At 38.5% G+C, this 12,492-nt stretch overlaps 1 protein-coding gene across 4 annotated transcripts; it reads right to left on the reverse strand.

Annotated features, from left to right (window-relative positions):
* Positions 1–1,285: 1,285 nt before the first annotated feature.
* Positions 1,286–6,896, reverse strand: c23h11orf98 (chromosome 23 C11orf98 homolog). Of its 4 annotated transcripts, none has more exons than XM_053344035.1 (4): positions 6,833–6,896; positions 4,777–4,901; positions 4,553–4,650; positions 1,286–2,196 (listed from the first exon to the last, which is right to left on the reverse strand). In XM_053344035.1, exons 1-4 carry the CDS (start codon positions 6,869–6,871, stop codon positions 2,057–2,059), a joined length of 402 nt encoding a protein of 133 aa, XP_053200010.1. In that variant the 5' UTR covers positions 6,872–6,896; the 3' UTR covers positions 1,286–2,056. The 4 variants fall into 4 exon arrangements, with proteins under 4 accessions (XP_053200010.1, XP_053200013.1, XP_053200012.1 ...); XM_053344038.1 differs by having other exon boundaries at positions 1,286–2,172; positions 4,544–4,650; XM_053344037.1 differs by having other exon boundaries at positions 1,286–2,175; positions 4,544–4,650.
* Positions 6,897–12,492: the final 5,596 nt, after the last annotated feature.

The following is a 12,492-nucleotide window of genomic DNA, read 5'->3' on the forward strand; positions in this document are numbered from 1 at the left end:
GAGTACGGGTGAAAAGAGGAAGGAATTTAAGAGAGAAGTAAAGGAGGATGGAAGGAAGGAAGGGAAGGATTAATGAGAAAAAGAGGAAGGAAGGAAGGAAAGAAAGAAAGGAGTAAGGAGGGAGGGAGGGAGGAAGGAAAGGAGGAAGGAAGGATGGAAGGAGGAGGGAGCAAAGAAAGAGGGGAGGAGGGGAAGAAGGGAAAAAAAATTAAAGAAAGAGGAAGGAAGGAACAGTCAAAAGAGAGATGGGGTCAATTTGACCCAGGAGGACGACAGGAGGGTTAAAAGTGATGCAGAACTTAACATCAGGGTTGTTATATGTGTTTGTGGATCAGCTGCTTGTCGGTCCTTTGTGATTTTATCATTCAAATAATCTTCAGTAAAACATCATCTGGACTTCAGGATGATTTTTTGGACGTGTCACAGTTAAGAGCTAACGAAGTCTCTCAGCGGCCTTTTGGAAAAGTAAGTAAGCGAACAGTCAGCAATGAATCTACCATCAAATGTTCTGAGAGACAAATCAAATCAAGTAAAGGTAAACTCATATTTTAACCCTTAAACAGGCCTTACTAGTTATGTCATTTGCACCTAAAGTAAATAAGGAAGGAAGGAAGGAAGGAAGGAAGGAAGGAAAGGAGGGAGGAAGGAGGGAGGAAGAAGGAAGGAAAGGAAGAAGGAAGGAAAGGAGGGAGGAAGGGAGGAGGAAGGAAGGAAGGAAGGGAGGGAGGGAGGAGGAAGGAAAGGAAGGAGGGAGGAAGAAGGAAGGAAAGGAGGGAGGAAGGGAGGAGGAAGGAAGGAAGGGAGGGAGGGAGGAGGAAGGAAGGAAGGAAAGAAGGAAGGAAAAGAGGGAGGAAGAAAGGAAGGAAGGTAGGAAGGAAAGGAGGGAAGAAGGGAGGGAGGAAGGAAGGAAAGGAGGAAAGAAGGAAGGAAGAAAGTAAGGACAGATGAAGGAAGGAAGAAAGAAAGGAAGGACAGATGAAGGAAGGAAGGAAGGAAGGACAGAGGAAGGACCCGGGAGGATGACAGGAAGGTTAAAGAGTGTGTATCTCCTGGTGCACGTTGCCTGTTTAAGGGTTAAGATATTTTGGCAAATTGGTGAAATGTCAAAATGTCGACACACCAAATGAAAATCAGAAAAAAAAGTACAAAACAAAAAACAATTATATTATTAATTATATATTAATATATAACTTCTACAAACCGTTGAGTGAGATTTGTCAGAATTTAGTTTTGACTGAAAGCTAAAAAAAAAAAAAAAAAAAAAAAAGAGGACACAAAGTTAAAGAGTCATAAATCATGTTTAATGAATCAAAGTGGACGATTGTGGAGCAGATAACCTGGTTATGAATCTAAAGGATCTTTACAAGAGAAACTTTCACCTTTATATTATTTTGACTCAAAGGTAAAAAAACAAAACACGTTCTTCCTCCTTTAGAGGAAATCATCCAGCTTCACATGAGCAGCTTCATCAGTTATTAAAGAGGCTGAATATGAACAACACATCTGAAAAATAATAATCCATCAGTTCAGATTCACAGGAAATATAAAAAGATATATTTTGTAAAACTGAATCAGATCAAAGAGAAATTCAGTTTCCTTTTACAGCATCGACATACGGAAGCTCATTCACGCCAAGAAAATAAAATAATAAAGAACGTTTGGAAGGACAAAGTGAAAAATAGACTAGTTCATCATTTTGACTTTAAAAAGAAATATTTTACATCATTTTCTGATTCTATGTATTTGTCTGACTTGTTCTGACTAGTTTATTAAGTTCTTTAAAAATTAAGGCAAATTTTGACAGTTTTGACTTTAAAGTATATTTATTTTTATGAATTCATAACTTTGTTTCTTTTCTCTTTTTACAGCAGAAATGATGTGAGTGAGTCTATTGTCTCATTATCTTTCTCTAAACCCTCCGAGTGACTCAAACATGAACCAACAGATTTCTCTTAGTCGTGTTTGCTCAGAGAAACTTCAGCGAGACGAAGAGACGAAGCGTTCCCCCGACGAGACGCCGCCCTGAAAAACAACCCATTCTTCTTCTGTGGTCGCTTCACTCGACGTCGGCCATCTCTACGTCCTGTTTGGACCCGCCGGTTTTCGTCTTCTTCGTCTTCTTCTTCTTGGTTGAAGCAGATGAGTCCTGGTTCTTCGGCGGCGCTGCTGCTGCTGCTGCTGCTGCTGCTGCTTCAACTGTGGAGCGAGACGACAGCAGAGGGAACGTTTAAGACGTGGAAACAAACAGAAACATTGAGGTTAGAAGGTTTGGAACGATGTTTCTGGCCGATGCTGCTGCCCAGCGATCCTGATCAGAGGGTTAGACGTCCATCCAGGGTTATTATAGTTAACGAAGACTAAAACTAAAACTAGCAATGAAAAAAATATTTAGTTAACTGAAACTAAATAAAAACTACAATGAACAATGTAAAACTAACTCAAACTAAACTGAACTGCAGATAAATTCAGCTTAGTTTTCGTTGTTGTTTCGTTTTCTCCTTCGGTTACTTCCTGTCCTGCAGAAGCCGCTATGCTACTACCCTTAACCCCTGACCCCTGACCCCGAACCCTAACCCAGCCGTGGTTAAAGAATGAAATTAAAAGGACTTGATGATAAACCATATTTGGTGTCACTTATTCTTTCATCCTGTTCAGCTTCTACAAGTCAAGGCTTTCTCTGAATACCTGAAAAACTAAAACTAAATACAAACTAAAAATAAAACTACTAAATCACTCGTTGAACTCACTAAAACTAAACTGAAATAAAAAAGCAAACTGAAAAACTAAATAAAAATAAAAACTAAAGAACATTTCAAAACCATAATAACCTTGCTTTCATCCAGAGCACAGTGATGCCTTATGTGATTTACCGTAATAACTGGAATATAAGATGCACCATTGACATGATTACTCTCATTTAAAATGTAGTTTGTCTTATACAGCAGTAAAGAGCAGAGAGGTTAGATCTGGATTTGGTTCTAGGTCTATAAACGTCCGTCCACATTAAGAACAATAACTATAAAGATAATGATGTGATGAACTAGAACATCCTGTATCTGCAGATAATGAGAATAGATGTAGAAGAGCTGTTACTGCTGTATGTTGTACAGAGAGATAAAAGCTACTGATTCAGTGTGATGATCAGAAGGATTTCAGACGCAACTGGAAATCGTCCACGTTTAAGGAATGGACAGAAGTACTAAGCTCAATGTGAAGCTATGAGCGGGTCACTTATAGAGCAGCTGGGAGGGAAGATCTACTCAATGAAGTTTGGGGTCCGTTCCTCGCTCACTGCAGGATATGAAAGGCACAATGTAACTCTTATTCATGTAATTGTAATAATCTAACAGTATTATTTCACTAAGGATTTCAGACACTGGTTGCTGTGATGTCCAAACTGAGCCGACACACAGCAGCACATGGCATCCCGGACGTGTGCTGAGGGACTGAACTGACGAGCTGGCTGGATTTTCAACCTGTCTCTGGAACAGTCCACTGTCCCACCCTGCCTAAAGTCCTCCACCATAGTCCCCCTGCCCAAAAAAACCCCACATTTCCAGCCTCAACAACTACTGGCCAGTAGCGCTCACGCCAGTGGTGATGAACTAGTCCGGAGTCACATCACAGCAACCCTGCCCCGAAGCCTTGACCCCCACCAGTTTGCTTTCATAGCGAACTGATCCACGGAGGCCACAGCCCTCCATGCTGCACCGTCACACCTGCAGCAGCAGGGGAGCTATGTGTGGATGCTCTTCATGGATTACAGTTCTGCATTCAACACCATCCTCCCACACAGACTGGTGGTGAAACTGGGCCACCTGGGGCTTCTACATTGCACCTGCAGGTGGATACATAACTTCCTCTCGGGCCGCAGACAGAGGGTCAGAGTGGGTCATCATACATCCGCAGCCCTGAGCCTCAGTACTGGCTCCCCCCACAGGGCTGCGTACTGAGCCCCATGCTCTACTCCCTCTACACACATGACTGTGCCCCCGTCCACCATAGCAACACCTTTGTGAAGTTCACTGATGACACCACAGTGGTAGGGCTCATCTCTGGGGGGGGGATGAGTCTAGAGGGACGAGGTGGAGCAGCTGACAGTGTGGTGCAGGGGCAAAAACCTGCTCCTTAACAACGCAAAGATCAAGGAGCTCATAATAGACTACAAGAGGAAGAAAACGGACACTCCACCACTAACCATCAGCGGGACTGTGTGGAGAGGGTGGCAGACTTCCGCTTCCCGAGTATTGTCCTTGGGGAGGATATCATTGAAGTACTCAGCTGGTATCAGGATCACTTTAAGGATTCTTGGATTGATACAGTTATTGTAATTTTTTAACTTTTTAATAACCAGCCTTAATGCAAAGAGATTACAATAAATACATATCAATAAATAAAGTTTTTACTGTAAATGTCAGGCTGCTGTATGGTTTATATGTTTATAGGAAGGATTGTGATGGTTATAGTTATAGTTGTGAACTCTTCCATCCACAGCAGTTACAACCATTATTAATAATCAGTATTTATAGTTGTAGGGGTAGACCGGCTTTACCTTCCATGCCGCTCTTCTCTTGCTGCATGTGCTGCAGCTGTTTGATCAGCTTCCTCCTCTTCTTTCCAGACAGAGTGATGTTCGCTCTCGGACTCGACCTGAAGGAGAAATCAGACGACCACATGATGAGAGGACAGAATAAGTATGTATAAACGTTCTGGCATATTTTGAGCTGTCAGATTCGAGTGTTGACAGTCTTCATGGAGTTTCTGCTCATCACTGACTTTCTCTTCTTCAGGTGATGGACGGTGATGAGACCCTGGTCGACCACGGCTCCGACTATCTGATGTTTCTTCCTCTTGTCTCTGCTCAGAACTCGCCGCCGCTTGAAAAGCTTCTTCCCCAACTCCTGAAAGACGACGTGGAGATGAGATGAAGAACAACGAGACTGAGACTTTTCTACCAATGTTCAGTTTTTAAAATAAATGTTGATGCGTCGGCTCCTAAACTTCATAGAAACACTTCGGAGTCTTTAACTGGGAATTATGAAGGATCAGTATTTATGTATGTTTGTGTATTTTATCTATTTCTTGTATGTAAGTGTGAGATGTGTGTGTTCTTTTATTGACCAGTGACAATAAAGACAATTTAATAGTTTAGTTAAGAATTTGAAGAAATAGAAAACTAAACTTCATCTTGCAGTTTGAGCATCAGACCAGCAGGGGGCAGACTCAGCTCAGGGTTGAGTAATGATTCATTATTAAAACTGATTCACTATTTTATTATATTATCTTTAATCTATGTTTTCATCATTGTTAAACTGTATCAGTGTTTTCCATTTTAACTAAATGTGAGTTTAGTTTGTTAGTTTTACTGGTGAATGTGGAAAAGTGTGTTTTTCCATATTATTATTATAATAATAATCATTATTATTTCATCTCTATCTAAATAGTCGGAAGCCATTCTTAGTTAATTATATACATTGATTATTGCATTTTGAGGTTAAAACTGGAGTTAAATTATTTTATTTGATGTGAAAATTTAACTTCTGCTGTAAAACTGGAATATAATAATAATTATTATTATAATAAAGTTAAATTTTGAGCCATTTAACACATGAAAGAGTTCTTGCAAGTGTCTTGCAAAACTAAATAGGAGGCAAATTATTTAGTTGAGTTACAATAAATGATAAAAATATAAAGATACAATTAAAATAAACTTCTCTCTGATTGCAGCTTCTGAACTGAATATTTTCCTTCCTATTTTTTCTTTTCTCATTTATGACAAATATTATGAACCTTTAGGAAACACTGATCTACTGAAATGTGATGGATTAATCAAACAAATCAATTAATAATAGAAATAACAACTTTCACTGATTCCAAGCTGGTTAATTACAGTAAATCTCTTTTTAATATAATATATATTCTACTAATAAAAAGTTATTTTCAGGCAGAATATAAAACTTTTAACAGTCTGGAGTTAATTAATTACATGAAAACTGTTAAATAAATTAAATATGATGATAATTCTGAGCAGGACCTGAAGGAGAGAACATATTACACCTCATTTTAAAGTCTTTGCATTGGTTGCCTGTTTGCTTTCCTTTATAAATGCTTCTACTTTATAAAAGATCAAACTAAAACCTTACAGAGAGTCAGCGTTGTTTAAAAGGAAACTCAAAACTCACCTGTTCAACAGTTTATAGACTTTAATCTTATTCTATTGTGATTATTGTTAATTATTTTATTTTATTTATTTATTGTCTACTTCATCTTATTATTATTATCCTACTAGTTTTATCTCCTTATCCATTTTATTTGTCTTTTAGTCTCTTTTTTAAACCTAGTTTTAATCCAGCTTTTATTAAACTTCTATTTTACTTTTCAATCTATTTTAACCTAATTTACATTTTTTATTCATTATATATTTACACATATTTTATTAAGTTTTGTAAGCATTGTTATTTTCTTGCTTTCATGCTTTGGTCTCCAGTTTAGTCTTTACATTATATTATTTGTTTTATTCTTTTTTAAAAATCATTATTATTATTATTATTGTTATTTTTCCCTATTTTTAATTTTTAATTTTAGTCAGATGAGCTTAAAGCACTTTGAACTACACTCGTCTGTATGAAAGCTGCTTTATAAATAAATAAAAATGAAGCTCCTGTTCGTGTTGACGGTGTTTATGTTAGCTGCTAACTGCTAACAACACACATATTTATTAATTAACTCAATAAAACTCAGTGACAGAGCTGAAGTCTGAACGCTGACATCTTCCTCTACTTCATCTCAAACATTATGAACATTATGAACATTATGAAACATGTGCTCTTACTGTTTTGGGTCTGTTGATTTTCCCTCCTGGAGGAGACATGATGCTGCTCACATGTGCGCAGCTGCTTCTTCTTCTACGAGATGATTCTCTGCAGGCTTCACGGCCTCGCTGCTCACTGCCGCCACCAGGTGTTCATTACACGCCAACACACCTCAAAGGCAAGGCACGTTTATTCTTACGGCACAGTTCACACTCAGGAGGAATTCAAAGTGCTTTACAAAAGCTGGAAACACTTTATAAAAAGCACAACGTTTAAACATTAACTCTAATTTTAAGAGTAGACTTCAAACTCTCCTTTTTGATAAAGTTTATAGTTAGTTAGGGATAGAGCCTTTTCTGTAGCTGCTCCTAAATTATGGAACGAGCTTCCTTTAAATATTAGACAAGCCTCCTCACTGTCTGTTTTTAAAACTCGTCTTAAAACCCATTTTTATTCCTTGGCTTTCAACCGAGCATGAGACTCTTATGGTTTGTTTGTTTGTTTGAATTGTTTTATTGTTTTTAATTTGTTTTAAAAACAATAAACAATTATCTTAGTATTTATTTCCTGTTAATTTTTTACGTTTCCTGTGTTGTTTTTATGTATTTATGTACAGCACTTTGTTTCAGCTGTGGTTGTTTTAAAGTGCTTTATAAATAAAGTTGAGTTGAGTTGAGTTAGTTATGCTGCTGTAACGTGAGGGTTCGATAGGTGGTATTTGGACACTCTTCATGAGAGAAAACAGCAGGATGGAGACAGATGACTTTTAGGCAGAACTTTACTGTAGCTCCCGGCATCAGAATACAACAACAATCACTTCCTTATCTCTCACCCCCAGGTGACTAACCCCACCAATCGGAGGCCAGGAACGACTTAGACCTAGACAAATGTAACTGTAATGAGGTAAAACCACAGAAATAGATTCAAGAGATTATCTTAACTGTTTCAAAATTCAAAATTTGCATAAAACTGTTGTTGGACAAATGAAGATGTCATCTCAAGTTCTGATTTTAGCCTTGAGATTCATACTGATAACACACTGAAGTCAAACTAAATACATTTTTGAAAAAAGACAACAGCAGCTTTCATGAAGGATGGTGGACTGTCACAGATTGCTTTTTTCTCCTTAGTGTTTGTTTTTTGTAATTGTCTTGTTCAAGTATTTATTTCTCCTAGTTGTGTGTTCAGTCTGCTGTTTTCTTGTATTGTCACCAAGTGGTGCTGTTTCCTTGTTTGTGTTTTGATTCCAGCAATGAAGTTAAAGAATAAAGAAAACAGACAATCTAAAGTGAGTCTATTTCCTGCAAAGAACCAAATACTTTATCACTAATTTACAGGTCAAATAAAGACACTTCATATGAATAAATTCTGGTTGCTAAGCTAACAGAAGCTAAAGTCTTTCAGCTCAAACAAACATATAAAAAAGGTAACAAAAGTAAATCTATAAATATCACCAAATTACACAGAAAATTTCCTGAAACTAATAGAAATGAATAATAATGGAGCTTTAAAATAAAGTGACATAAACTCAGATGTCACGTCCTGGTGGTCCACTGGTTAGACAAGAAAATCAGATCCACAGAAATCCAAAATGAATGTGACCGTGCCTTGAGACACCTTAATTTTTGGGTTAAGAAAACCCTTCTTAAATACCCATTGATGGACAGAGACAAGCGGTTTCCCCGAGGATAACACTATTTATTATTTATCAAGTCATAAAATAAAATATAAAAAAATGCGGTGCTAATTTTTTTTTTTTTTTTTTTAAGATTTTGTTGGCATAGATGCCAAAACTGTTGGGGGGGGGGGGGGGGTTGGTCGGCTATCACCAGTACCCTGCGCAGGCTTTACAACATGTGTCTGTGTAATATGTGCAAGATGCAGCAGGCTGTGAAACCATGAGGCTGAACCAAGAGAATTTCACCAGTTCAGTCACATGACCTGTTATCTTAATGAACATATAAGCTGCATTTATTTCTCAGGCTTTCTTTACACTTTGTAAATATCATCTTATAATGAATGTTGGTTTCATAGTTTAGTTCCATAACCTTGGTAAGTTACCTGCCTGGTTACCTGTCTATACACATAATATACCAAATGACCACTGTTTAATATTTCCAGCTGAGACTGTGAGAAAACTACAACACGTCATCATTATTTCTACTCTGCTGCTCTGACTGTGGTAAAACAGCCACGTCTCACTCTCTCCCAGCAGTAATCCTTCTCCTGCTGAAAGTCACAGTCAATTCTCTTCTGCTTCATTCATTAGTTTTAGTCCTCGTTAACTCTCAGTGTGATTCTGAGACGCTTGATAAATATGAGCCCAGGCTCACAGTCTGACTTATAACACTTGTTTTTATCTTCAGCTAAATCCAGAGATAACTGTTCAGGTTGGAGTCAGTTAAGAGACTTAAGTGAAGACGATGAAATCCAGATCCAGACTCCAGATGGATCATCAGGATCCAGCTGATCCTCTCTCAACACTCCTGGATGTTCACTCTCATTCTGACAGAGATCAAACCCTCCCCCATCTGATGAGAGAAGAAGAAAGAACAGAGGAGATAAATGAGTGTTTAGTGAGACTCACTTGATCAGCTGTCAGTCAGTGATGCAGCACATCCAGTATAAAGAGCAGCAGGGACTTCAGTCCTGTTCAGACCAGAAGTGGAACAGCTGTGCAGCGTAGCTTGCTTCCTTTCAGCTCTCATGTTAACGTGTTGGAGTGAACACACTGAGCTCCAAGCTCACACACCTGCACACACTTTTACTATCAAGTGTGTTTCATCTGCAGATTTCACTCAAGTACACAGAGGAAATAAAGTGCTGAGAGTCATGAACACATCATTACTGCAGAAACAGAGACATTCACTCATCAGTTTACTGATGGATTTACTGCTGATACATGTCAACTCTTATCAAAGTTTAAAGCTACAGAGTCTCTGTGGGATTTGAAGATGTTTCCTGCTGTTAAATCATCACATGACAATCAGTCAGAGCTCTCAGCTAAACAGCTGCTGTGATTCCTGGACTTCAGCAGAGGTTCTGGTCTGTATAAAGCCCACATGGTTACTAAACGTAATGATGCTTGTGTGAAATCAGAGCCAGTGATTTGCAGGCTGCAGTCAGACTGATCTTAGAGCTCTGACAAAGATGAACTGATCAATAGTTTAGTGTTGAAATGAGAGAACAAACACTTTGAGATCAGATTTGATGATGAGGATCACTGTCTCTATACATGTTGTAAGGCTGTCAGCTGTAATCCAGCTTTATTTCCTGCAGACATCAACACAACAACAACAGTCGTCTTCACATCAACTCAAACACATGATCACAACAAGCTTCTGGCTCATCTGATTGACTGACTGTTCTCTCTCTCTCTGTCTTTCTGTCCAATCCTGAAGCCTGTCACCATTCTCCTCTCACAGCTTCACTGAGGAAAGCAGCACTGAGAAGGTTGGAGCTTCACCAGGAAATACTGGATCTTTGCTTTGATACTGACTGTGTTTAATACTAAACTGCTGAAACCAGCACAGACTGACTCCAACTCTCTACTGACCTCAGAGTCTCCAGTCTGCAGTCTGGACTCTGCTGAAGATCCATCAGCTGCTTCACGTCTGAATCCTTCAGGTTGTTGAGTCTCAGATCCAGCTCTCTCAGATGGGAGGGGTTGTACTTCAGAGCTGAGGCCAGATAATCACAGCTGATCTTTGACAAACTGCAGCTCCTCAATCTGAATAAGGAATAAATGATGAAGATTAAAATCCATTTATAATCCAATCAGATGTGTTCAGGTTTTAAATGTGTAGTAGTGAGTGTGTGTATGTGTGTGTGTGTGTGTGTGTGAGTGAGAGAGAGAGAGAGAGAGAGTGTGTGTGTGTGTGTGTGTGTGTGTGTGTGTGTGTGTGTGTTTCTGTGTGTGTGTGTGTGTGTGTGTGTGTGTGTGTGTGTGTGTGTGTGTGTGTTCTCAAGGATCAATATCAATGATCAGACATTATTCATTAAAACACATTAAAGAATATAATAAAGAAATATTTCTCCTTCATCAAGTAAACTGGATCAGTTTCAAACAGATATTAGTTGAGAGGATCTTCTGAATACAGATGTGACTCTTTACCAACAATTATAAACATTCATTGACTTTAACAACTAACAGTGAACATTTTCTACACTTTCTTTAACAATCAGTCATCTTTACAACTACACACTTTGTACAGTAAAAAATGAAAATATGGAAACAAATGAAGTTCATGATGTGAGTTATATATGAACATAAATTAGGTTCAATTGTTAAACATTAAGATCAACAATAGTAACAGACAGTCAGTGAACTGACCTCAGAGTCTCCAGTCTACAGTTTGGACTCTCCAGTCCAGCAGACAGACGCTTCACTGATGAATCAGACAGTTTGTTTGCACTCAGGTCCAGATGTGTCAGATGGGAGGGGTTGCACTTCAGAGCTGAGGCCACAACTTCACAGTGAGTCTCTGAGAGTTTACAGTCAGAAAGTCTGTAATGACACAAATATTACAACATATGTTATCATGAAAGGGGACACTTTATATTTACTTCATGCATTTGATGATCAAACAGTTTGATGCTCATTATTTTGATGAACATTTGTTCTTCACATCATCTTTTTATTAAATCTATTTTTTCTGATGCATTTTATTCCTTAAATGTAAAAATGAAGCTCAGAGAAGGTTCAGACAGGAAGAGCATCTTTTTTACAAGCTCCCATCTATAGTTTGGTTTCTCATCCCTCAGTCATTCTGATCTTTCTCACAGCTCATCATTTCCTTTCTGTCATTTCTGGGGCATCAAATAAGACGTCAGCTGTTCACATCACCTGCTCACATCTAACGAATAGCACGCTGACACACCTTCTTTGTCAGCCTATCATATTGCAGCAGTCTTTTTAAATGTTTCTGCCTCTCTGCTCAGTGCTTTCAGAGCTATCAGGCTTTGTCAACCAGCTCAGTCTGCTGTTGTACTCACTGCATGTTTATCAATTGTAGCCTGTTCATTGAAGCAGTGTTCAGTCAGCGTGACTGCTCTCTGCTGCTGTGGGAACATGTGTGTGCAAATATTAGTAGCCTAGTACTTGGATTTCTATCTAGATATTGTAGCTGCGTTGCTGTCTGCATCACTTTAACTTCCTCTCTTCAAGCAGCAATAGTTTTACCTAGCCTTTGTTCAAAATTCAAGTCACACACAGATGAGATCAGCTGTCCTAATTAACGTTGATTCAGGTTCCTGGTTCAGTGAGCCGCAGTCTGTGTCCAGCCAAAGATCCTCTCTGAGAGAAGATGCTTCCTCGCTCTGTTTTGTTTTGTGAGGAGTTTCTTCATCAAACAATGTTCATGAAACATGAAACTCTAAAGATTTCCAGTAAGATCTGTGAATTTCTGTCATCAGTTACAACTCTGGCAGGAGCTCTTGATTTTCTACACATTTGCAGATCTGCCACGGCAGAAGTGAAGCAAAAATCACGTGTAAAAACATCGAGAGCTCCTGCCTGAGTTTAAACTGATGACAGACATTCACAGATCTTTGCAAACATTTGCAGATGTGTCTTCACTTGCAGATATGAATACAGACATATGGATTTTTTTTACACAAACACAAATTGAGATATGCATTTGCAAATAGTATTGCTCCAATAGTAGCTCCATAATTTTCT

Source organism: Scomber japonicus, chromosome 23 (genome assembly GCF_027409825.1).
Source record: "Scomber japonicus isolate fScoJap1 chromosome 23, fScoJap1.pri, whole genome shotgun sequence".
NCBI classification, from domain to species: domain Eukaryota; kingdom Metazoa; phylum Chordata; class Actinopteri; order Scombriformes; family Scombridae; genus Scomber; species Scomber japonicus.